The 21,931-nt window shown below is 45.3% G+C and overlaps 1 protein-coding gene across 5 annotated transcripts; it reads left to right on the forward strand.

The window, feature by feature from the left end:
- The first annotated feature begins 3,140 nt into the window (after positions 1 to 3,140).
- On the forward strand, positions 3,141 to 18,782 carry LOC110297669 (zinc finger protein 345). Of its 5 annotated transcripts, none has more exons than XM_021166562.1 (6): positions 3,141 to 3,358; positions 9,787 to 9,861; positions 11,481 to 11,604; positions 12,305 to 12,400; positions 14,717 to 15,568; positions 15,737 to 17,771. In XM_021166562.1, the coding sequence occupies exons 2-6, from the start codon at positions 9,853 to 9,855 to the stop codon at positions 16,996 to 16,998; spliced, it is 2,343 nt and encodes a 780-aa protein (XP_021022221.1). In that variant the 5' UTR covers positions 3,141 to 3,358; positions 9,787 to 9,852; the 3' UTR covers positions 16,999 to 17,771. The 5 variants fall into 5 exon arrangements, with proteins under 5 accessions (XP_021022221.1, XP_021022220.1, XP_029335547.1 ...); XM_021166561.1 differs by having other exon boundaries at positions 9,697 to 9,861; positions 15,737 to 17,706; XM_029479687.1 differs by having other exon boundaries at positions 3,160 to 3,358; positions 9,697 to 9,861; positions 14,717 to 18,782.
- Positions 18,783 to 21,931: the final 3,149 nt, after the last annotated feature.

Raw genomic sequence — 21,931 nt, forward strand, 5'->3', positions numbered from 1 at the left:
TCTCGAAAAACCAAAAAAAAAAAAAAAAAAAAAAAGAAGATTCAGAGCTCACGATAGCAGGTGTGATGACTCTAGAGGGTATGGTAATCGTAGGAGAGAGCAAGCAGTTCTGGCGGCTGTGAGCCACAAAGCCTTCCAGGGTATTGTAGCCTCTGTGAAATGGGCAAACATTGGTCAATGGACTGCTGGTCTAAGGGAGACATAAAAGATAGCCTCTTGCCATCAGGAAACAGAGGGGCCTGTCAGCTCAAGGCCCCACAGCAAGCAATACGAGCCATTTTCCTTTGGTCATTCAGGAGGTGCCAAGCAGTCAGAAAAATCAAAATTAGGTATTTCTGATCTTATGTATGCTACAGAAAGAAGTGCAGATTTGGCTCCGGCTACAGATATCTCTCTTATATTAGCCACAAAAACCGAATGTTATAAGTTACCCACTGATATATTCCAGGGACAGTGGGAATCATCTTGGGAAGAAGTGGATTAACTTCTCAAGGATTTATTGTGCATCCAGGTATAAATAGATGAGAATAGCAAGGAAGAAATAAAAATCATGGCATATGTGGAAAAGGAGATGCAAATTGACTCAAGGGATAGAATTGCTCAACTGTTTTTCTTACATTAAGGGCAAGGCTGCTTGCTTCAGTAGAAAGGACAGGAGTTTGGGGGAGTACTGGAAAATGTGTGTTCTGGCAAACAATGGTCAATGATCAGCAACCCAAATTAATGGTACAAATGAATGGTGGTGCCATAGAAGGTTTGGTGGATACAGGAGCTGATGTTAGTATACTGTGACAGTTTGTATATGCTTAGCCCAGTGAGTGGCACTATTAGAAGGTGTGGCCCTGTTGGAGTAGATGTGTCACTGTGGGCGTGGGGTTTAATACCCTCATCCTAGCTGCCTGGAAGCCAGTATTCTGCTAGCCTCCTTCAGATGAAGATGTAGAACTCTCAGCTCCTCCTGCACCGTGCCTGCCTGGATGCTGCCATGTTCCCACCTTGATAATAATGGACTGAACCTTTGATCCTGTAAGCCAGCCTCAATTAAATGTTGTTCTTATAAGAGTCGCCTTGGTCACGGGGTTTGTTTATAGCAATAAAATGTTAACTAAGACATATACTTTCCCAAAAGTTTTGGAATCCAGATTGGCCACTTCAGAAGGTTTACACACAATTTATAGGAATCGGTACGTTATCACGAATAAGACAAAGTGTCCAATGGATTACCTGTGTGAGACCAGAAGGGCAAACAGGTAAGTTGAGACCTTATGTGGCTGATCTACCCATAAACTTATGGGGAAGGGATCTTTTATAACAGTGCGGTACTAAAATAAATATTTCTGCAGTTCCAGGGACAGCATATGAGGAAGTCAGGTGTGATATGGGAGATGTTCCTGGGGAAGGTATTGATACAGGTGATCAAAAAAGTCAAAAGCTGTGCCCACGATCCAAAACAGGACATCATAGCAACTGAATTTCCAAACTTATAAAAGTGGACACTGCTGATACACCAACAACCTTGCCTCTAAAATGGTTATTAAACAGACCAATATGGCAGATGGCCCACAACAATAACAACAACAACAACAAATTGCAGGCGCTTGGACAACTGGTATAAGAGTAGCTGGAGGCTCAACATGTAGAAGAGTCTACCAGCCCATGGAATTCTCCTTTGTGTTGTAAAAAAGAAAGAAAAGGAAAGAAAGAAAAGAAAAGAAATCAGGTAAATGGAGGATGATAAAGGATTTAAGAGCAGTTAATACGGTACAATGAAGCAAAGATCAGCAAAGACTTGAAACCAGCAAAGCAATGCAAAGCTAGCTATACACTAGTCACTGTGGGTTGACTCCTATTTATACCTTCTCCAAATGTCACAAGGGTCTGCATCACCTGACATTTCCTTAAACTTCCACTTCAGGGTACACTACAGGAATGCAGTCACAGGATGGGCCAGAATTTTCAACATAAGGAAAACAAGCCACATCTTGACAAAAGTAAAGGGATGTCAGGAAATCATAAGCTACAGGACAGAGCTCGGGAATTAAAAAAAAAAAAAGTGTGTCACACACTAGGCTCTTGTAGATGCATATTCAACCATTTCAGAGATCATTTTGGCCCAACAGCCATAGCACCTATCAAGAAATCAGAGAAGTCTAGGGGCTTCCTATGCAATGGAAATACCAGACAAAAGTAGGGTGACTGTAGATCAGGACAGAGTCTGCCCCCAGGATATGACACAAGTCCCTTTGGCTGGAGTCACAAAGGTACAAAGTTGCCTCGCCTATAGTGACTCTCCAAGTCATCACACACCACGGGGGCACAAAAGCCATGGGTGCCTCAAACGAAAATACAATCCACCCCACACGGAAGCCTTAACAGGGAGACCCAATAACAGTCACTGTTGCCCCCACCCTCACCTTACCTCTACCGAAATTAGAAAAGGTCCACCCGGAAGCAGTCACACCTCAGTCGGGCACCTCACACATTCCCAAAGTTAGGCAAATGCTAACAAACACAAAAGCTCAGGGGAACTCACACTCGAGGGACCTCACACTGGTAAAAAGCACGGCACAAACGGTCACACAGACTCCAGTCACACACACAATGGATGCGATCATACTCACCAATCAAGGAATCCTCTCTGCCTTCATATCCCCTAGACCACCACCCAGACACATGGTAACAATTCTACACAGCTCCCGATCTCCCGGAATCAGCTTCTTCCCTTCATTGCACTGCACAGGATGGAGCATCCAAACCCTAGGCACCAAGGCGTCTCATTATCCCTAAAGAGGCTAATAGGTTCTCCCAAAACCCTGCCCACTCCTTAAAAGAGGTTCTCAGGAGCGGGAAATACAACGCCTGGAAATGTCAGGGGCTGAAAGCTGTGGCCTGAACAGCAGATACAAAGTGTTCTGCTATTCGTCGGAATCGTGAGGAAATCGCAGCGGTGAAAGACTTCCTAGACCAAACTTAGATCAGGCTCCTCGACCCAGCACTATCTCAGCACTGCGAGTTTCCAGGGAACCGAGGTATTCTGGGAAATGTAGTTCAAGGCCGTGCGGGCGACCGGAGGCGCATGGCTCGAGTAGGCTGAGTCATCCAATCCCCAGGCGCAAATCTGTCTAAGGAGGCTGTTCCGAATTCGACTTCCTGCTGGAAGTTGGGGCCACAGACCGGAATGTAGGACCCCAGCGTCTAAGACCAACCAGCATTGGCAGTCTGACCAAGAGGAAGCCTCGTCCTGTAGGTGCAAGAGTACGCAATGACAGCCCTGAGCGTGTGTGAGAGAGAGCATAGGGAGATTAGATTGCATGCGCGGCTGGATCTGGGAGGAGTTGGACGGCAGAGAAACTGCGAGGTAAGGAAAATGAGCGTGAGCAAGAGTTGGGATCGAGCTGTGGCGCTTTGTGAGTGGAGCGAGCTGTTGTGGGGAGGGGACATTGTATGTGGATCGAATGGTTCTTGGGGATTGGGTCTCGACTGGATGGATCCCTGTACAGGAGTGGCTGAGATTATAGAGATATCTGAAGCTTCCTAAATCGCATTTTCTTTTCAAATTACGATTAGTTAGTGTGGTCTTCTGGAGTGTCTGTGTTAGGGGAGGGAAAATGCACAGCTGATAATAACTAATTAGCGTTGTTATTTTTCTGTAAGTTAATTGTGCGGCGTAGGCAATCTACAGGCAATATAGTCGACTTGTTATTTTTCACACAGTGTTTTGTCCGTCGGGGTGGGTTTTTTTTTGGGGGGGGGGGCGTTATTAACGCTCAAGGTACCCCAAGCAGACATCTTCCCTTCTCTATAGAGTTCCTGAGGGGACACGGGTGAGGTTGATTTTGAGGCTGGCTTGCAATTCTCTTTATAACCAAGGTTGACCTGAACTCCAGATCCTCTTGTCAAGTGGTTTCTGTTGGTTTGTTGTTTAGACAGGATCTTGCTGTGTAGCCCTGATCACCCTTCAGAGGCAGTCCTCCTGACTTTCAAGGTCTGGGATAACAGGTGTGAACCACCATGCCCTGCTCCAGAAGGTGATAAACGGAAGTTTATTACAGAGAGCAGCATCACCATGATTAAAACAAGCTGCACACAGTACTTAAGAGCCAGTGGGACACAGCCACAGCGGTGTGTGTCCATATCAGCCAGAGTCAGTGGACACAGCCACAACAGTGTGTGTCCATTATCAGCCAGAGTCAGTGGACACAGCCACAGTGGTGTGTGTCCATATCAGCCAGAGTCAGTGGACACAGCCACAACAGTGTGTGTCCATTATCAGCCAGAGTCAGTGGACACAGCCACAACAGTGTGTGTCCAGATCACCGAGATTTAGAAGGTAAATGTCATCTCATTTCCTTATCTGAATTACTTAGAAACCTTAGTGCCATAAGCCAATGCCATAACCCATTCCCTTTCTGTTTTTGAGATAGGGCCTCTCTATGTAGCCCTGGCTAGCCTAGGACTTACTATGTAAATACATACTGACAGTGAACTCAGAGATTCATCTGCCAATGCTGGCATTTTAGATGTGGACTGGCATGCATGTATATATGTATACATATATGCGCATATATGTATATATGTATACATATATATGTATCTATGTGTGTGTTTACACACACACACACACACACACGGTAGCATCATTAAAGACCAAGCTCAAGCACAGTTGTCAAGTGGTAGTTTTTGTTTTTGAGATAGGCTGTAGCTTATGCTGGCCTCAAACAGGATACGTGTCAGATCAGAGTCTAGGGCTGAACCCGGACCCTCCCAGCTCCACTCTCCAAGTGCTAGCTAGGGCTGTGGGGGAGCCCCATCACACCCTGCCAGTGAGTTGGTATTTGATTTAGAATTCAAGCCTTGCATCATCCACTCTCAGGTAGGGAGATGATAACTGCACTGAACTGGATGCAGCCTAGTTGAACAAGAGACTGGTGGGCAGAACCATGAAGGAGGTTCTAAGCTCAGTAGCTGAATGAGAACCATGCCTGGCACAGATGCCCATTGAAGGGCTGACACCATTGAAGTGCCTTCAAGACTTCCTCGTAAGCCTGGCTCTTAAGTTTTAGTTGATGTGAACCATCTTCCTCTATTGGAACTTAAGCAAGCAAACAGACGGACGGAATGGCATCAGTATACCAGGGAACAATAACAACCGCGAGCAGGCACTTACAGCACAGCTTTAAGGGTAACTGAAAGGCATGGAGAGGAGCTGGCTTTGAACCCCACTGCCCTCATGGTGGCTCACAACCGGCTGCAACCCCAGCTTCAGGGGATCTGACACCCTGTCCAGACACATATTTTAAGAGCATTTGGAGGATGGGATTAAGGTATTTCTGTTTGTCTGAGAGTGGAAGAGACACCAAACCTGAGTTCAAGGTAGGGTTTTCATGGATTTTTAGGCAGGACAGGAATTTGGATCAGGCACCAACTAAAACTTAACCCTTTTCATCTTTCATCACAAAGCAGGCAGGTGCTAATGTGATCCGAGGTAGTGAGTGAGAATAGCCACTTTGTTGTTGGAGTGTAGACCGTACAAAATCACCTCTAGTATGATGCTGTTTTACAACCCATGTGTCTTGTCATCTTTCTGAGGCCAGTTTCTCTGGCTCCCAGGCGGTGGACTACATTTCCCAAGAGCCAGCCCACCCATGGATATTTCTGGTCCAAAGATAGCTAGCGGCATCATTTGCATAGCTGGGAAAGAACAGTATGTAGGTCTCAATATTGGCCATCCCTACGTGTCCTGAAATTCCTGAAGCTCTTGTAAACAGATGTTAGCTTTGTGTATGGAGAAGGTCTATGTCGATGGAAATACTGGAGTTTAAAGCCAGGGCGTTTAAATTGACAGTTGTGGTGTAGTCTTTTGTTAAAGACTATGCAGAGACGGACTACATTTCCCAGAGTGCACTGTGACCAAGCAACTTCCGGGGAGGTGTATTCAACCCAATTGGCTTCAAGCCTGAAGCCCTAGGAACGTCTAGGGTCTGTGGGGTATATTGAGTGCCAATTTAAAGCTTGAAATCAGAATGGCCATGAAAGCCGAGGTCAGGGGTGAAGGGCTTTCCTGTGGAGCGCAGAGTTCTGAAGAGGAAGTGGTGGTGTTCCCGGCTGGCAGGGTTGGAGTTAGTATGCGAGTTTGGAGGTGGGGTACACACACTTGGGATTAATGTGGGAACCCTGGGCAATTGCCTTGTCCTGTGTGTGTTCCGGAAAGCGATGGTCACATTCACTGGACAGGTTATGTGTGCCTGTATGTACATGGCCATGTATGTAAACACGATAGAGCAGCTGCCCTGGCACACAAAGAATGAGCGTTGTGTTTAATAGACACTGTACTTTCTGAAAGTGGGCGTGGAGCTGAAGGAAGTGCTTTCTCTTGGTGAGTGAAATGGCAGAAACACAACTGGGAGATAAAAGAGTAGAGAAAGGGCCAGGAGAGGCTCCGGTGTTAAACAGTGCATAGTGTTCTCAGAACCGACTTCTGCCTCTCACTGCTTCTAACTCAAGCTATAGGGACCTTCCTGACCTTGCTGTCATGTACAAGATTACAAGTGTGTGTGTCAAGATTAAGTGTGCTTTTTATATCTTTAATGTTCATGAGTTGAGCTATCTCTGTGAGTTTAGAGCTAGCCAGGTCTACTAAGTTACTTCCCAGCCAGCCAGGGTTACATAATGAAACTTTGCCTCAGAAAGCCAGAATGAGTTAATTAATTTAAAAATTGAATGATAACTTGTCTAGACATACAATCATTGATTCTCTCATTTCTTTTCCCACAAATATATAAGCCATCATTTTCAAGGTAGAAAAGTCTAATAAAAACTTGAATTGCCGGGTGGTGGTGGCGCACGCCTTTAATCCCAGCACTTGGGAGGCAGGGGCAGGTGGATTTCTGAGTTTGAGGCCAGCCTGATCTACAGAGTGAGTTCCAGGACAGCCAGGGCTATACAGAGAAACCCTGTCTCGAAAAACCAAAAAAACATACAAAAAAAACACTTGACTTTCCTCTCAGTTAGAGGTAGTTGACCTTTTTGGCATAACTCATTGTGAGTTTTAAATTTTTTTGGTAACTTCATGTGCTGAGTGTTTGCCCGTGCATATGTGTGTGTACCAAGTACATGCCTGATTCCCTGGAGAGGTCGGGAGAGAGCATCGAGCCCCCTGGAACTGGAATGATGGACGCTCCATACCATTGTGTGGGTGTTGGGAATGAAGCCAGGGTCTTCTGCAACGCATCTCCTCAGCCCATCCACTCTTCATGGATTTTTTTTTTAAGCTAACGTCTTTTTAGGTGACGTTTTGTGCCATTTCCCCCATACCATCATGTCCCTCCGTTGTATTTATTTAGGCAGGTAGTATTAGTACCCACTCACAGTCTCACAGCTGTCTGCTTAGTCACCTTGAATCCAAATCCCCCTCCTGTTTACTTTTAGCAACAAGCACTTTTTTTTTTTTTTTTTTTTTTTTTTTTTGGTTTTTCGAGACAGGGTTTCTCTGTGTATCCCTGGCTGTCCTGGAACCCACTCTGTAGACCAGGCTGGCCTCAAACTCAGAAATCACCCTGCCTCTGCCTCCCACGTGCTGGGATTAAAGGTGTGCGCCAACACCCACTGGCTCTTTTTGGGGGTTGGGGGAGACACAGGGTCTCACTAGCCATAGTCTCTCTAGCTCTGGCTGGCCTATAATTCACAGAGATCCTACGAAGTCCCTGCCTGCTTTTCATGTCTTGTCTGTCAGAATCTTGCATTCAGTGTTTGCCCACTACTCACAGAGTGAGTATTTCTCGTTGCTGGACTGTCCATATGGGTTCTGTTTAGCTTTTTTCTTATATATGGCTTAGGAATGTGGGATTAGAACGGTTTTTCCTTCAAACTGTGTAATAGTTACTCTCAAGTCCTCCCTCTCTCCTCCCAAAACACAAATCGTGTTTCACTTCACAGTTGTTCAGTGGCCCCTCACTTAACTTGCAAAGACCTATCATGACCACGGAGCTCTTCATGTCGTCAGGAAATGGGCAGCGCACGCTTTACATGGAATTTTCATGAGCCTTGCTGTGCCCTGCCCTGCTCTCTATGACAGCTTCCTCCCTTCTTCCACACCCCCACCCACCACACACTTATTTGGTTTTTTTTAAAAAAGCATTTTTTTAAAAGATTTATTTATTTTATGTATGTAAGTACACCATTGCTCTCTTCAGACATACCAGAAGAGGGCATCAGACTCCATTACTGATGGTTGTGAGCCACCATGTGGTTGTTGGGAATTGAACTCAGAACCTCTGGAAGAGCAGTCGGTGCTCTTAACCTGCAGAGCCATCTCTCCAGCCCCTTATTTGGTTTTTTGAAACAGGGTCTTACTATGTAACTCCAGCTGGCCAGGAACTTTCGATATGGACCAAGATCTCACACTCAGAGATCTCACACTCAGAGATCTCCCTGCCTCTCATTCCTCAGCTCGAAGATTAAAAGCATTGACCACTCTGTCCTGTTTGTTTGTTTGTGTGTCTGGCTGGTTGGCTTTTGGTTTTGTTTGTTTTAATTATATGTGTGTATGTGTTTTGTTGGATGTCTGTGTTTCCTGTGCATGCAGTGCCCGTGGCTGATCCCCTGAAGCTGGCGTTACAGATGCTTGTGAGCCAGCATGTAGGTGCTGGGAACTGAACCCAGGTCCTCAGGAAGGGCAGCCAGTGCTCTGAACTATTGAGTCATCTCTCCAGCCCTTTCCACACCTCTAATTAAGTTTAAAATGTAATTATTCTTAAAATGTAGAGTTAGAGACTGGGAGAGGATGCCACAGTCAGGAGTACCCGCTGCTCTTGCAGAGGATTTTCCTTTAGTCCCCAGCACCCACATGACAGCCCACAACCATCTCTGACTCCAGCTCCAAGGGAATCTGACACACCCTTTGCTGCCCTCAGGGAGCACTAGGGACACATATGGTGCATGGATATACAGGCAGGCAAATACTCATTCGCATAAAGTAAAATTCAAGTTTTTAAAAAGCAGTTATTTCTCTCTTCAGAAGCGAGGCCTCCGCCCAGGCTGCAAGGCACACTTGTTAGGATGGTGACCAGGTTGGAGGTGAGGGGGACTGGCAGTGGAGCTGGACTGTGTGCCTTTCTGCGGGTGGCCTGTATGCATGCTTGTCTCACTGATCGCCTGGTGACGTTCTTCAGGCTTGTTATAGCCTCAAAGCTGTCTTCAGTTTTCTAGCGTGACCCTTCTTAGATGGAAATGACTCGGAGGCGCTGAAGAGTTTGTTAGACACGAGGACATAGCAGGCCCTGTCCTGGATCTACAGGAGTCCCAGCAGCTCCGGTGGACACCCACCAAGGGAGAGTTCCGTTCCCTGTGAAGACTTTTACAACAGCTTTGTAGAGTTTGGGGAGGCATTTAGATTAGATCAGAATAAGCTTGTCTCATATCCTCCAATTTTTGTTTATTTTGTTTTATTTTTCAAAACAGGGCTTTTCTGAGTAGCCCTGGCTGTCCTGGAACTCACCCTGTAGAGCAGGCTGGCCTCGAACTCAGAGATCCACCTGCCTCTGTTCCTGAGTGCTGGGATTAAAGGCGTGCGCCACCACCTGGCTATAGAATGATTTTTGCCACAGCTCATTAGATTACAACATCCTGCTTTACTGGGGCTCTCTTGAGTTTGGTGGGACCGTCATTTCATCACGTTCCCTCTGACCTTCCTCCAAGGAAGAAAACGGCCTTTGTTCTTGTCCACTTAATTGGTCTGTGGAAAGCCAACTGCCTCATGGTTCTCTTCCCTGTGCGCTGTCTTCTCAGAAGCTGGCCTCATCAACATAGGAATCAAGACGAGGACTGACTGGTCACTTTTAGGAGTTTTCAATCATGGCCCACGTGAGTTCATATTGTCTCAACAATCACTATTTCTCCTCACAGGAATGTCCTTGTCTCTCATTCTGCAAGGTCAGTGGTGCCGTGGGGCAGTCTGGGCCCTTTTGTGCTTGGTGCTCTTTCTTCTGTTAGTAAACCCTTATCTCTCCCACATGGCAAAAAGTCCAGGGATTTTTGGGGTTTTTGTTTATATTTATTTATTTTACTTTCTCACTTTACATCCCTCTCAGTGCCTCACCTCCTGGCCACCTCCTCCCACAACTTTTCCCCCACCCCCTTCTCCTCTGAGCAGGTAGGGATCCCTGGGTATCCCCCTCGCCCCACAGCACATCAAGTCTCTGTGAGGCTAGGTCCTTCCTCTCCCACTGAGGCCAGACAAGGCAGCCCACCTAGAAGAACATAGCCCACAGACAGGCAACAGCTTTTGGGATAGCCCCTGCTCCGGTTGTTCATGACCCACATGAAGGTCAAGCTGCACATCAGCTTCATATTAGGTCCCGCCCATGTGTGTTCTTTGGTTGGTAGTTCAGATTCTGAGAGCCCCAAGGGTCCAGGTTCGTTAACACTGTTGGTCTTCCGTTCCTGTCTAATCAGGAAGAAAACGTGACTGTGGAGGGCGTCCTAGACTGTCACGTCAGATCCACAGGTGGGATGATGGTGACAGATCACAGGAAGGTTTTCACATACTGTCTGTGCAGACTGGAGCATCTCAGTCAGCCAGGAGGAGACTTGGTGCAGTTCGGCACCTGTTTCCGTGTGTGGCTCTTTCTGGTGCATTTAGAGGTCACGACAGAAACCCTGAGGGTACCAAGACCTAGGAATTAGCAAGAAGTTAGTTGACTGACAGTTGCTTACAGTAAGCAACATGTTCCGCTCAGACACAAACAAAACAAAACAAAAAAATCTAGTATTTATTTTGGGAATACATCTCTAAAGAATTCTTTGAATGTAAACTGGTGGAAGATTGGACAGAAAGTACCCACCTCTAAAAGAACAAACATCCACAGAGTGATCAGATTTATTCGTGGTTTACGTACATCTGGAGTCAGCGACTTCAAATAGGTGTCGTCTCTCCAGGATGTCTTTTCTGCATCCTCGTGTCTTCCGTATGTGACACCGATAAGGATGTTGTGATCAAGCAATAGTTTGTTTTTATATTTTTTATATATATATGTATGTATGTATATATATATATATATATATGTGTGTGTGTATATATATATACATACATATATATATATATATTTTTTTTTAGTGTGTATATGTATCTGCTTCTGTAAATAACATAATGGGGGGTGGGGAGCCATCAGAGGCTCCCCTGGAGCCATGGGCAGTATGGGCACCCAGGATGGATACTTGGAACTCAGTTCAGGACCTCTATAAGAGCAGCAAGCAAGCACAAAACCACTGAGCCATCCCCCCAGCCCCCCAGAGCAGTCGTTTTTAAGAGCCTGTGGGCACTCAACTCCATTTGCCACGCATGGTCCCGTGACCCTTTCTCCCGAACCACAAACTGCCAACTCTGTGGACCATTCCCTGCCCTGCCCTTCCCATCCTTCTACCTCCCAGCTGAGTCATTTCTTTAACTTTCACCATTTAACACTGGGTTTGTCCCATGGCAGGTAATGACATTCAGAGATGTGGCCGTAGACTTCTCTCCGGAGGAGTGGGAGTGTCTGAGCCTGGACCAGAAGAGTTTATACCGAGATGTCATGCTGGAGAACTACAGCCACCTTGTCTCAGTGGGTAAGATGCTACCCTAGACATTCCTAGGTGCCTTGGTGGCAACTGCTGACTCTTTTTTTTTAAAGAAATGTAAGGGATGGGCAGGGCATGGTGTCGCACACTTTTAATCCCAGCACTTGGGAGGCAGAGGCAGGTGGATTTTTGAGTCCAAAGCCAGCCTGGTCAACAGAGTGAGTTCCAGGACAGCCAGGGCTACACAGAGAAACCCTGTCTTGGAGGGAAAGAAAGAAAAGAAAAGAAAAGAAAAGAAAAGAAAAGAAAAGAAAAGAAAAGAAAAGAAAAGAAAAAAGAAAGAAATGTCAGGGGGATTTCTGGCCTTCTGGCCTGCATTTCTTCTGGGAAATGGCTTGTATTTTGCAGAAATTGTGTGGTCAGTGGGAAACCACATGTTCACCATCCTCCCAAAACGCTTTGTGCTTTTTTTTTTAAAAGATTTATTTATTATATGTAAGTACACTGTAGCTGTCTTCAGACACACCAGAAGAGGGAGTCAGATCTCGTTAGGGATGGTTGTGAGCCACCATGTGGTTGCTGGGATTTGAACTCAGGACCTTCGGAAGAGCAGTCAGGTGCTCTTACCTGCTGAGCCATCGCACCAGCCCCACTTTGTACTTTTTTTCCTTGTCATTGTTCCCCTTCCTTTGTAACTTCTGGGGTTGTTTTCCTTGTGATCACCACCTGTCTTTTATCTCTCACGTAGGGCTTTGCATTTATCAACCGCATGGGTTCCCTGTGCAGGAGAAAAAGCAAGATGCCTGCATGGATTTGGGCAATGAGCCTAACAGATTTTGCCCAGGTGAGTGAGGCTGCTCGATCATCCAGGAGTCTGTCCGTCCAGTGAGTCAGCAGCACCTCTCACCCACTGGTCCAGACCCTCACCCTGGGGAGTGTCCCGTGGCAAAGGCTAATGCGGGACTGGCCTTTCCTGCAGCGTCTTCACTCCACAGTCATCCTGTTTGTCCCACATGAGACAAAGAGGGAAGTGCCGTTCTCTCTCCTGTGGTCATCGATAGGCTCTTTCTCTCCCTTGGTGACAAAGATATAGGCCAGATCAGACCAGATTAAAAGTAGGTAATGGCAGGTTTATTAGGAGGCAGCTCTCTGGTGGATTCACCGATGCCTCAGGTGGTCAGTGAAGTCACACATCCAGGCTAAAGCAGGGGGGTTTATGTGTCTTGGGCACACGGTGATGGTATGTCAGCTAACACCTGGGATAGTGTCCATTCATGGTCAAAACCTGAGCCCCTCAGGGGAGGGGGAGATGATGTTAGCCCGGAGTGTCTTCAAGCCAGCCGGGGGATGGGGGAAGGAGGGCAGATGGGGGTTTCCCAGTTGGTGCAGGCTAACAGTCATGATTTTGAGAATGATGCTGATCAGACGCCCGCCCTCCCTTGCTGTCTTCTTGCCGTTTTCCATTTGGGTGTTTATAAAGTTTCCTAAAAATTGTAAACGCTCCCAGCACTCAGGAGGCAGAGCCAGGCAGATTTCTGAGTTCAAGGCCAGCCTGGTCTACAGAGTGAGTTCCAGGACAGCCAGGGCTCCACAGAGAAACCCTGTCTTGAAAAAAAAAAAAAAAAAAAAAAAAGTAAACGCCGTCATTAATTTTAGCTACCGTTAAAACTTTCCCTTCCTCCCGTGGGCCAGCCTTCTTGGATCACCTTGCTTCTCGCTCCTTCCTTGTGTTTCCTGAATTCAGGAGGCATTCTTTTTTTTTTTTTTTNTAAGATTTNTTTNTTTNTTNTATNTAAGTACACTNTAGCTATNTTCAGACACTCCAGAAGAGGGCACCAGATCTCATTACGGATGGTTGTGAGCCACCATGTGGTTGCTGGGATTTGAACTCAGGACCTTCAGAAGAGCAGTCAGTGCTCTTAACCGCTGAGCCATCTCTCCAGCCCCCAGGAAGCATTCTTTTAACCCACGGTTACCAGCTTTCTAATTTCATTTTGGCTTGCTAGTGTTAAGAAAATATGTATTCGGAAACCTTGTATTCTTTTCTGTGGTAAGAATGTACCCAGAAATGTTTGCATGTTAACATTATTCATCTGTTAAGAATAACAAGTAAAAACAGTTTGGGCTACTTAGGAAAAACTAAGTGCAAAGAGGTCAGGGCCAAAGAGGGACAACCAGGGTCCATGGCAGGGACGAGCCCTGGCTCATCCACTCCCCTGTATTTTCTCCATTTTCTCCTCTGCGGAAGAGGATGGCCTTTGTCGGTCATTCATCCTCCATGCCGGGCCCTCTGGAGGAATTATGCACGAGGGACGAGCGAGATGGCCAGGCAGGGGAAAGTGTTTCTTGCTATGTATGTTCTTCTGAGGCCCTGAGTTCAGTCCCACAGCGGCAGAACTGGCGTCTGAAAGTTATAGTATGATTTCTGCATGCTCATGCAGTGCGCGTGTGGGCACACATACACACAATGACGTCCATATGTCCACTGTGGCATATGCATGCTCACAGTCTCTCTCTCTCTCTCCACACACACACACTAATAATAATAATAATAATAAATTAGTCTTTGACTGGGCCAGCTTCGATATGCTTTTGTCTTCTATGGTATAAAAAGTCATAGAGGCTGCTCTTAAAGAGGACCCAGGTTTGCTTTCCAGCACCCATGTGGTGGCCCACAGCTGCCTAACTCCAGTCCTAGGGCGTTTCTGGCACTTCTGGTATTGTTGGGTACAAGCACACACATGGTACACAGACATATATAACATGCAGGCAAACACCCATACATATAAAATAGATGCATACATTTTTAAAAGCCATGAAGGAAGCAGCCTGTATAATCATTGACATGGCAGTGGAGGAGATAACCGTGGGCCATGCATGTGACATTGTGGTTGCTGGATTAGCCTATGTGTGCTTTTGGATTACCTGGGTTTATACAACGTTAGTCCATTCTGCACCCTCCTACCCTACCTCGACACCTTTTTTAAGTTAGCTGTCTGAAATTTCTGTTTATTTTTGTCCTTTTTAATTTGGGGTTTTATTGTTATTGTTTTGTTAAGACGTTCACTTCTCATGAGATCCACTTTAACCTTAACTTTTGATAGCGTCTTTTCCCTTTATGGATAGTAAAACAGTGCGCATGTGCATTCTCACCTTTCAGCTACAGATTCCGGGTGGCAGATGAAGAAAGCCCTACGGACAAACAGCACGTGCGCAACTCGGTCGTCCCACTGGGAGGTCATGGGAATGGAGCCAAACCACGGGCTTGCAGCCTCGTGTCCTGCAGCTGACTGGGAAGGCAAAGGTCAGGAGCCACCACAAAGTGAGAATCAGGAGGAAACTCTCCAGCAAATGACACTCGCTTATGACAAACGGCCCCTTCTGAATCTGCTCACAGCTCTTAATCAGTGTCCAAGACTGAAGCTAGCAGAGAAAGCAAAGGAAGTCAAATCTGAAAAATCCTTTAGTTGTGCACCAGAACCCGCTCAACTTCAGCTCATTCACACAGGTGAGAAATCTGAGGAAGATAAAAAATTCGGAAAGACCTTCCCATCCGGCCCTAAGCTTACTCGCTACCGAGCAGTTCAGGATGGCAAGAAGGCATTTCAGTGTGACGAGTGTGGCAAGGCTTTCAGCTTCCGTTCTAGCCTCACTGGTCACAAGAGAATTCATACTGGGGAGAAGCCGTTCTCGTGTAAGGAGTGTGGGAAAGCCTTCAGATTCCACTCGCTGCTCAGTGTCCACGTTCGGACTCACACTGGTGAGAAATCTTATGAGTGTAAGGAATGTGGAAAGTACTTTAATTACAGCTCAGACCTGACTCGACATCACCGGATCCACACGGGAGAAAAGCCCTATCAGTGTAGGGAATGTGGGAAAGCCTTCAGCTGTGGCTCGGATCTGACTCGTCACGAGAGGATCCACACCGGCGAGAAGCCCTACGAGTGTAATGAGTGTGGAAAGGCCTTTATCCAGCAGTCACATCTCATTAAACATCAGAGAATCCACACAGGTGAAAAGCCCTACGAGTGCAACAAATGTGGGAAAACGTTTCAGTGGAAGTTAGTCCTCAGCAAGCATCATAGAATCCACACAGGTGAAAAGCCCTACGAGTGCAACAAATGTGGGAAAACGTTTCAGTGGAAGTTAGTCCTCAGCAAGCATCATAGAATCCACACAGGTGAAAAGCCTTACGTATGCAAGGAGTGTGGGAAAGCCTTCACTTGCGGGTCACAATTAAGTCAACATAGGAAGATTCATACTGGCGATAAATTGCATAAATGTAAAGAGTGTAAAAACTCCTTTAGTTTCGCCCTAGATCATACCCAGAGGCAGTTAATTTATATTGGTGAGAAGTTCTTTGAAGATAAGGAGAACGGGGAGGCCTTCTTTCCAGACGCAGAGTTTCCGCCGTGTGAGACAGTTCACACCGGTAAGAAACTGTACGAGTGTAAAGAGTGTGGCAAGGCTTTTAGTCTGCGCTCCATCGTTAGTAGCCTTAAGAAAATTCATAACAGGGAAAAGCTTTTTAAATGTAAGGACTGTGAAAAAGCCTTCCGTTGCCCCTCAGACCTCTCTCGACATCAGAAGATTCACACGGGCGAGAAGCCCTACAAGTGTAAGGAATGTGGGAAGGGCTTCATTTGCAGATCCGACCTGGGCCGGCATCAGAGAGTTCACACTGGTGTGAAGCCTTACGTGTGTAAGGAGTGTGGGAAAGCTTTCACTCGAGGGGCACACCTGACTCAGCATCAGAAAATTCATAGTAAGAAATCAGACGCGTTCAATGAAGGAGAGAAGGCCTTTAGTTCTGGTTTGGAACACACTCCGCACTCCTTGATTCCTACGGGCGAGAGACTCTGGGAAGGGAAGGAATTCGGAGAGACCGTCCTTCGGGACCCAGAACGGACTCAACTTCAGACTGCTAAGACAGCGTATGAGTGTAAGGAGAAGGGCAAGGACTTTAGTTGGCATTCACATGGTACAGACCTCAAGGCAATTCATATTCGGGAGAAACGTTTTCAGTGCAAGGAATGCCCAAAGGCCTTTCGATACAGCTCAGAGCTGACCCGACATCAGAGACTCCATACTGGAGAAAAGCCGTATAAATGTCAGGAGTGCTGGAAGGCCTTTGCCTCTGCGTCAGACCTTGCCCGGCACCAGAGGATTCACACTGGTGAGCGGCCCTACGAGTGTAATGAATGTGGGAAAGCCTTTATTCAACAGTCACACCTCATTAAACATCAGAGAGTTCACAGTGCCGAGCAGTCCAAGGATGTGATGAGCGCAGAGAAGCCATCACTTGGCAGTCCGATGCTATTAAACATGAGGGAGTTCACACTGGTCAACAATCTTATAAATTTAAGGAGTGTTGGAAAGATTCTGCTCATGGCTCAGCTCAATCCGTGTCAGAAGATTTATACTGATAAGAAATTAAGTTAAGGTGGAGGGCTTGGAAAAGCCTATTTCTGGGTCTCAAATCTTACCCAGCACTAGAGTGTCCACATTGGTGGGAAATCTACAGCAGATCTGGGGAAGCCTTTAGTTGTAACTCAAGTCTCTGTCCATGTCAGTCCATGGGTAGAGAATCCTACAGTGTAAACAATGTGGAGGCTTTCATGGGTTCACATCTTGCTCAAAGGGAGAAAATTCATGAGAGGGAACTGGATATAAGGAATATGGAAAGACCTTTCTTCATGATTCAAAATTTAATAGACACCTGTAAAATCATGCTGACTAAGAGAACTGAATTCAAGGAATTTGGAAACATTTATTCATGATTCTGCACTTAACTGATAGTAAATTCTCAATAGGGACCTGAGAGAATGTGGAAATGCCCTTCAGGTTTACAGCTGTGGGGAGCAGAGCTTGGCAAGCAACCTGGCTATCCCAGAACGATAGAAAAGCTTTCATCTTGGACTTGCCTCTCATGACAGGAAGTTCATGCTGGCACCGAGCCCCACAAATGTACGAAGTGATTTTAGTTACCATGTCAGCTTGGGTCAACACCTGGATATGTATACTTTTTCCTGTGGTGTGAAACCCTGAGCTGTGTGTGCTGAACACACCGTCTTGTTTCTCAGCTGCATCCCCAGCCCTCACGTTTGAGGAAGCCCATGAAGATAAATATGTTGAGATGTTTTTCTAAGAGCTTACACTTTTCACTGCTGTGTTATCTTGCGACACAAAAATAAGAAAAGCTAATTTATTTCTAACTCATTGAGTTAATTTCTCTTTTTTTTTCCTTTTTTCTTTTTCTTTTTCTTTTTTTTTTTTTTTAACGAGCTTTTGGCAAAATAACGTGTTTGTCATCCAAAGTCATGATATGATTGCTGTAAGTTTAGGAAAAACTCTATTTATGTATGGTGAGGATTCCTTATAAGAGAAGTGACATATGGCTCTATGGTAGAGTATTTGCAGTGACATGTAAAAGTATAACATATGTGAGACATGATTTTTATATCTGTATTACTTTCTAGGGAAACTTGGAAGTGCTTCTTTTTAATACAACATAAAAAGTTCAAAAGAATTTTTTAAAAATTCAGAATTGCATTTTAAAAGTTCTGTGAGGGCTGGGGATGTGGTTCAGTGGGTAGAGCACTTGTTTGGCAGGCACGAAGCCCTGGGTCTGTTCTCCAGCTGCGTAACCAGGCTCTGTGGTAGATGCCTCAGATTCTAGTACTCAGAAGTCCGGGGTCATGATTGGACTACCTAGTGAATTCAAGGCCAGCCAGGAACTCATGGGACTGTCTCAAAGGAAAAAGAAAATCATGTCCCACTAAGGTTACCAGAGATCCATAATATATATTTATATAACGTGTACATTCTGTGGGAGAGAAGAAAATCCTGTGGAGGATCTGTAGGCTTATTTAGCATAATTCTTGTATTTGAAAAGTTTCTGTTATAAAGTGAATGAAAAGTAACAGAAGAGGTGAGCCTGACAGCGAAAGAGATGCTGCTGCTGGCTTCTTGTCTGAGTGTTTCTTATGGGTGGATGACAGTTCTGAATGGTACAGATGTATGTACAGTCCTGAGTGCCATACAAGTGCAGTCCCTGGTACCTCTCGTAGTACTATGTGTTACGCAGTTGTGGGTAAGTGTACATACAGGGCAGTGAAGTGTGTCTCGTGTGCATGTCATTCTGAAATTATTGTCATCTATGAACTTTACCACAGGGGAATTTCATCATCTATCTCTACTGTAATAAAGCCATATTCATTCATGCTGACCAGATTTATTTTTTAAGAATTTATTTATGTGGCCAGGTGTGGTGGCACACGCCTTTAATCCCAGCACTCGGGAGGCAGAAGCCGGTGGATTTCTGAGTTCGAGGCCAGCCTGGTCTACAAAGTGAGTTCCAGGACAGCCAGGGCTACACAGAGAAACCCTGTCTCNAAAAAAAAAAAAAAAAAAAATTTATTTATGTGGATATTTGTGTGTCTGTACATGTGTGGGGGGTGGGGGGGCAGCATTTGAGGTTCTCTTCTGATCTTCATGCTCACACATACACCATAAAGACAATGAAGGGATTAAAAAAAAAAACAAAAAAAACACTATATTAGGAGCTAAGAAACTCTTACATTTAATTTAGAAAAGTGCTGCCAATTCCAAGACATTCACAGATTTACAGTAAGTTGAAAGTATTCATTTCTCTGATAATTTCATACATTATGTAATGTATTCACCCCCAATCCCTCATCCTCTTCACAGCAATGCCCCTCCTGCCTTCAAGTGTGTGTGTGTGAAAGCTGTGTATGATGATTGTATTTGTTTTTTAATTACCTGTTAGGTGTTGCATGTTTGGGGTGCAAACAGCCATATGGGAGTGAGGGTAACTTTGGGTCAGTTCTCACGCTCCACCATGGATTTTAAATATCGAACTCTTGTCCTCCGGCCTGATGGCAAGTGCCTTTACCACTGAGCCATCTCATCGACCCTATAGTAGATATGTTAAGTGTGTAGTGTGACTTAGGTATGCATTTGATACCAGGTTACTATTTGTGGAAGCACAATGGTGGCAGTGACCCTGTGACCAGAAGGAAATGAATGTTGTGTTTAATCACTGTTGTTAAGTCGTTTGTAGGAAGGAGGATACAATTAAAGGCTTTGGGTTCTGGCCTTGGAGAATGCAGAGGAAGAATTATTGCCCTGCCACAGGTAAGGAAAACACTGGACTGTTTGCAAAGTAGCCATCTCTCTGAAGAGGCGGAGGGATTTTAGTCTGGAAGCCTGAGTATTCGTACTGGAGAGCACTTTGTGTGGATCATAGTTTTCAACATGATGGGTTTAAGGTGTACATCTGTGGGTCTGCCCAGTGTAAAGTTTATTGTTCAACAAAAGATGAGGGGTGTTTTATGCCAATGTTCAACTTTCTTGTCATACAGCATATATTCAAAAACATTAAGATGATGGGCAAGAACATTTCGGGTCATGCTGTGGTCAATATGAAAAGGAGCCAAGGTTAGTCTAGATCTCTTGAAAGAAAAAGTTTCACTGGCTAGGTGACTTGGGTTGGTTGACCATTGGTTTTTTTTCTCCCCCCCCACCAAAAAAAAAGAATATTAAATAAATAGGTTGGTAGGTAGGAAGGTAAGTAGGTAGATGGATAGATGGATGGATGGATGGATCAATCAATCAATTGATCGATAGATAGACAGATAGAGCAAAGGTAGCTTGATCAAGTGGAGCAATGTATAAGCAGTAGAAGACAATGCACATAGTATATTCCAAGTAAATACATGTGAACAGAAAATTGGAGCAGTACCTCGTGGGAGAAGGGGAAAGGATTAGTTTTCTCTTGAGAATGAGACACTAGAATGGGCAGGTCCAGGAGAGGTAAGTAAATCTAGCTCATCTTTATGGTTATGCTAAAACTGCAAGAATGGAAAGCAAGACTTGGTCTAGTTGCAGAGCATGAGCCTTGAGCTCAAGATTTTAAGCCACGAGGGAGCAGCCTGTGGTAGTGTCATCAAAAGGCACATAGGCACACATGGCGTGAAATTTAAAATGGGGTCTCTCAGAGGTAGAAGGAGAAAAGCCTAGAAGCTAAGTGAGCACATAGGCCACCGGCCCGTTTCCAGACCCAGTGGCGGAAACAGAATTATGGATGGATGAAACCTAACAGAGTCTAGCATCTGAAAAGGGAAATGAACGAGAAGTTTCAGACATCTCATGAACACAAAAACCTCTAGGTAGTTTCAACATACTCTCCCTGACTTCTTAGGTGAGCACTCAAGACCATGATCTCCTATAGGGAAAAACCCTAAAGAAATAATTGGGTTCAAGGTTTTTTTAATTACTCTGTTCTTTTTATATCCACAGTAACTTTCATTTCCTAATCATCCTTTAGTCCCAAGTTGACAGAGGTTCCTATAGCCCCCTCCCCCTCTCGCTCTGTCTCTTTCTTCTCAACTCCCCTTCCCATGCCCTAAATAAACTCTATTCTACACTGTACCCATCACCATTCAATGGATGAAACCTCGGTGGGAAGGGATGCCTCAGCATGAGCCTGCCAAGGCACCCCTCCCACCTCATCATACCATGCTCCCTCAAATATATCGTTTTTTAAAAATTTAGTTTATGTATATGAGTACACTGTAGCTGTCTTCAGACACACCAGAAGAGGGCATCAGATCCCATTACAGATGGTTGTGAGCCACCATGTGGTTGCTGGGATTTGAACTCAGGACCTCTGGAAGAGCAGTCAGTGCTCTTAACCACTGGGACAACTCTCCAGCTCTATCAAACATATCTTTATTTACTAGATACATTCTAAGACAAATAATTAACCAACTCAGATATGCTTAATAGATACTGGCTCTCAATCTTGTCAGAAATATGCTAAATATAATATTAAATGTTGAAGCTTATTATGACAGACAGAGACTCCAAAGCCTAACAGTGAACTTCTCCAAGAAAATATGGGCACAGCAACAAGACTGTCTAGTGGTATGATAACCACTGAGAAACACTGCTCCATTGCCTTGCCCACTGCAAGGGCTTGGCCTAAACTGTGGACAGAGGATACCCAGAGAGTTAAATGTCCTATATTGCCTAAGTCAAGGTGAGAGAGAAGAGGCCAGCCAGGAACATGTAGAGAGAAGGGGCAAAGGAAGGGGAGAGAGGGAGAAAGGGGTCAGGGAGAGAAGAGAATCAGAGAGAGAAGGGGAAGAGAAAGTGAGGTGGGGCCAAACAGCCCCTTTATAGCAAGCCAGGCCTACCTGGCTATTGCCAGGTAACTATTGGACCAAGCCTATAAGGAATACTAGCATTCCTCCATTTTGGTGCTGTTCTTGTAAACCAATTCCGTAATAAATAAAGGAGCCAATCATTGGATGAGTAGGAGGTACTTCTGAAAGGAAGCAGGAGAAAGTTA

The sequence above is a fragment of the Mus caroli genome, chromosome 7 (genome assembly GCF_900094665.2).
Source record: "Mus caroli chromosome 7, CAROLI_EIJ_v1.1, whole genome shotgun sequence".
Lineage (NCBI taxonomy): Eukaryota > Metazoa > Chordata > Mammalia > Rodentia > Muridae > Mus > Mus caroli.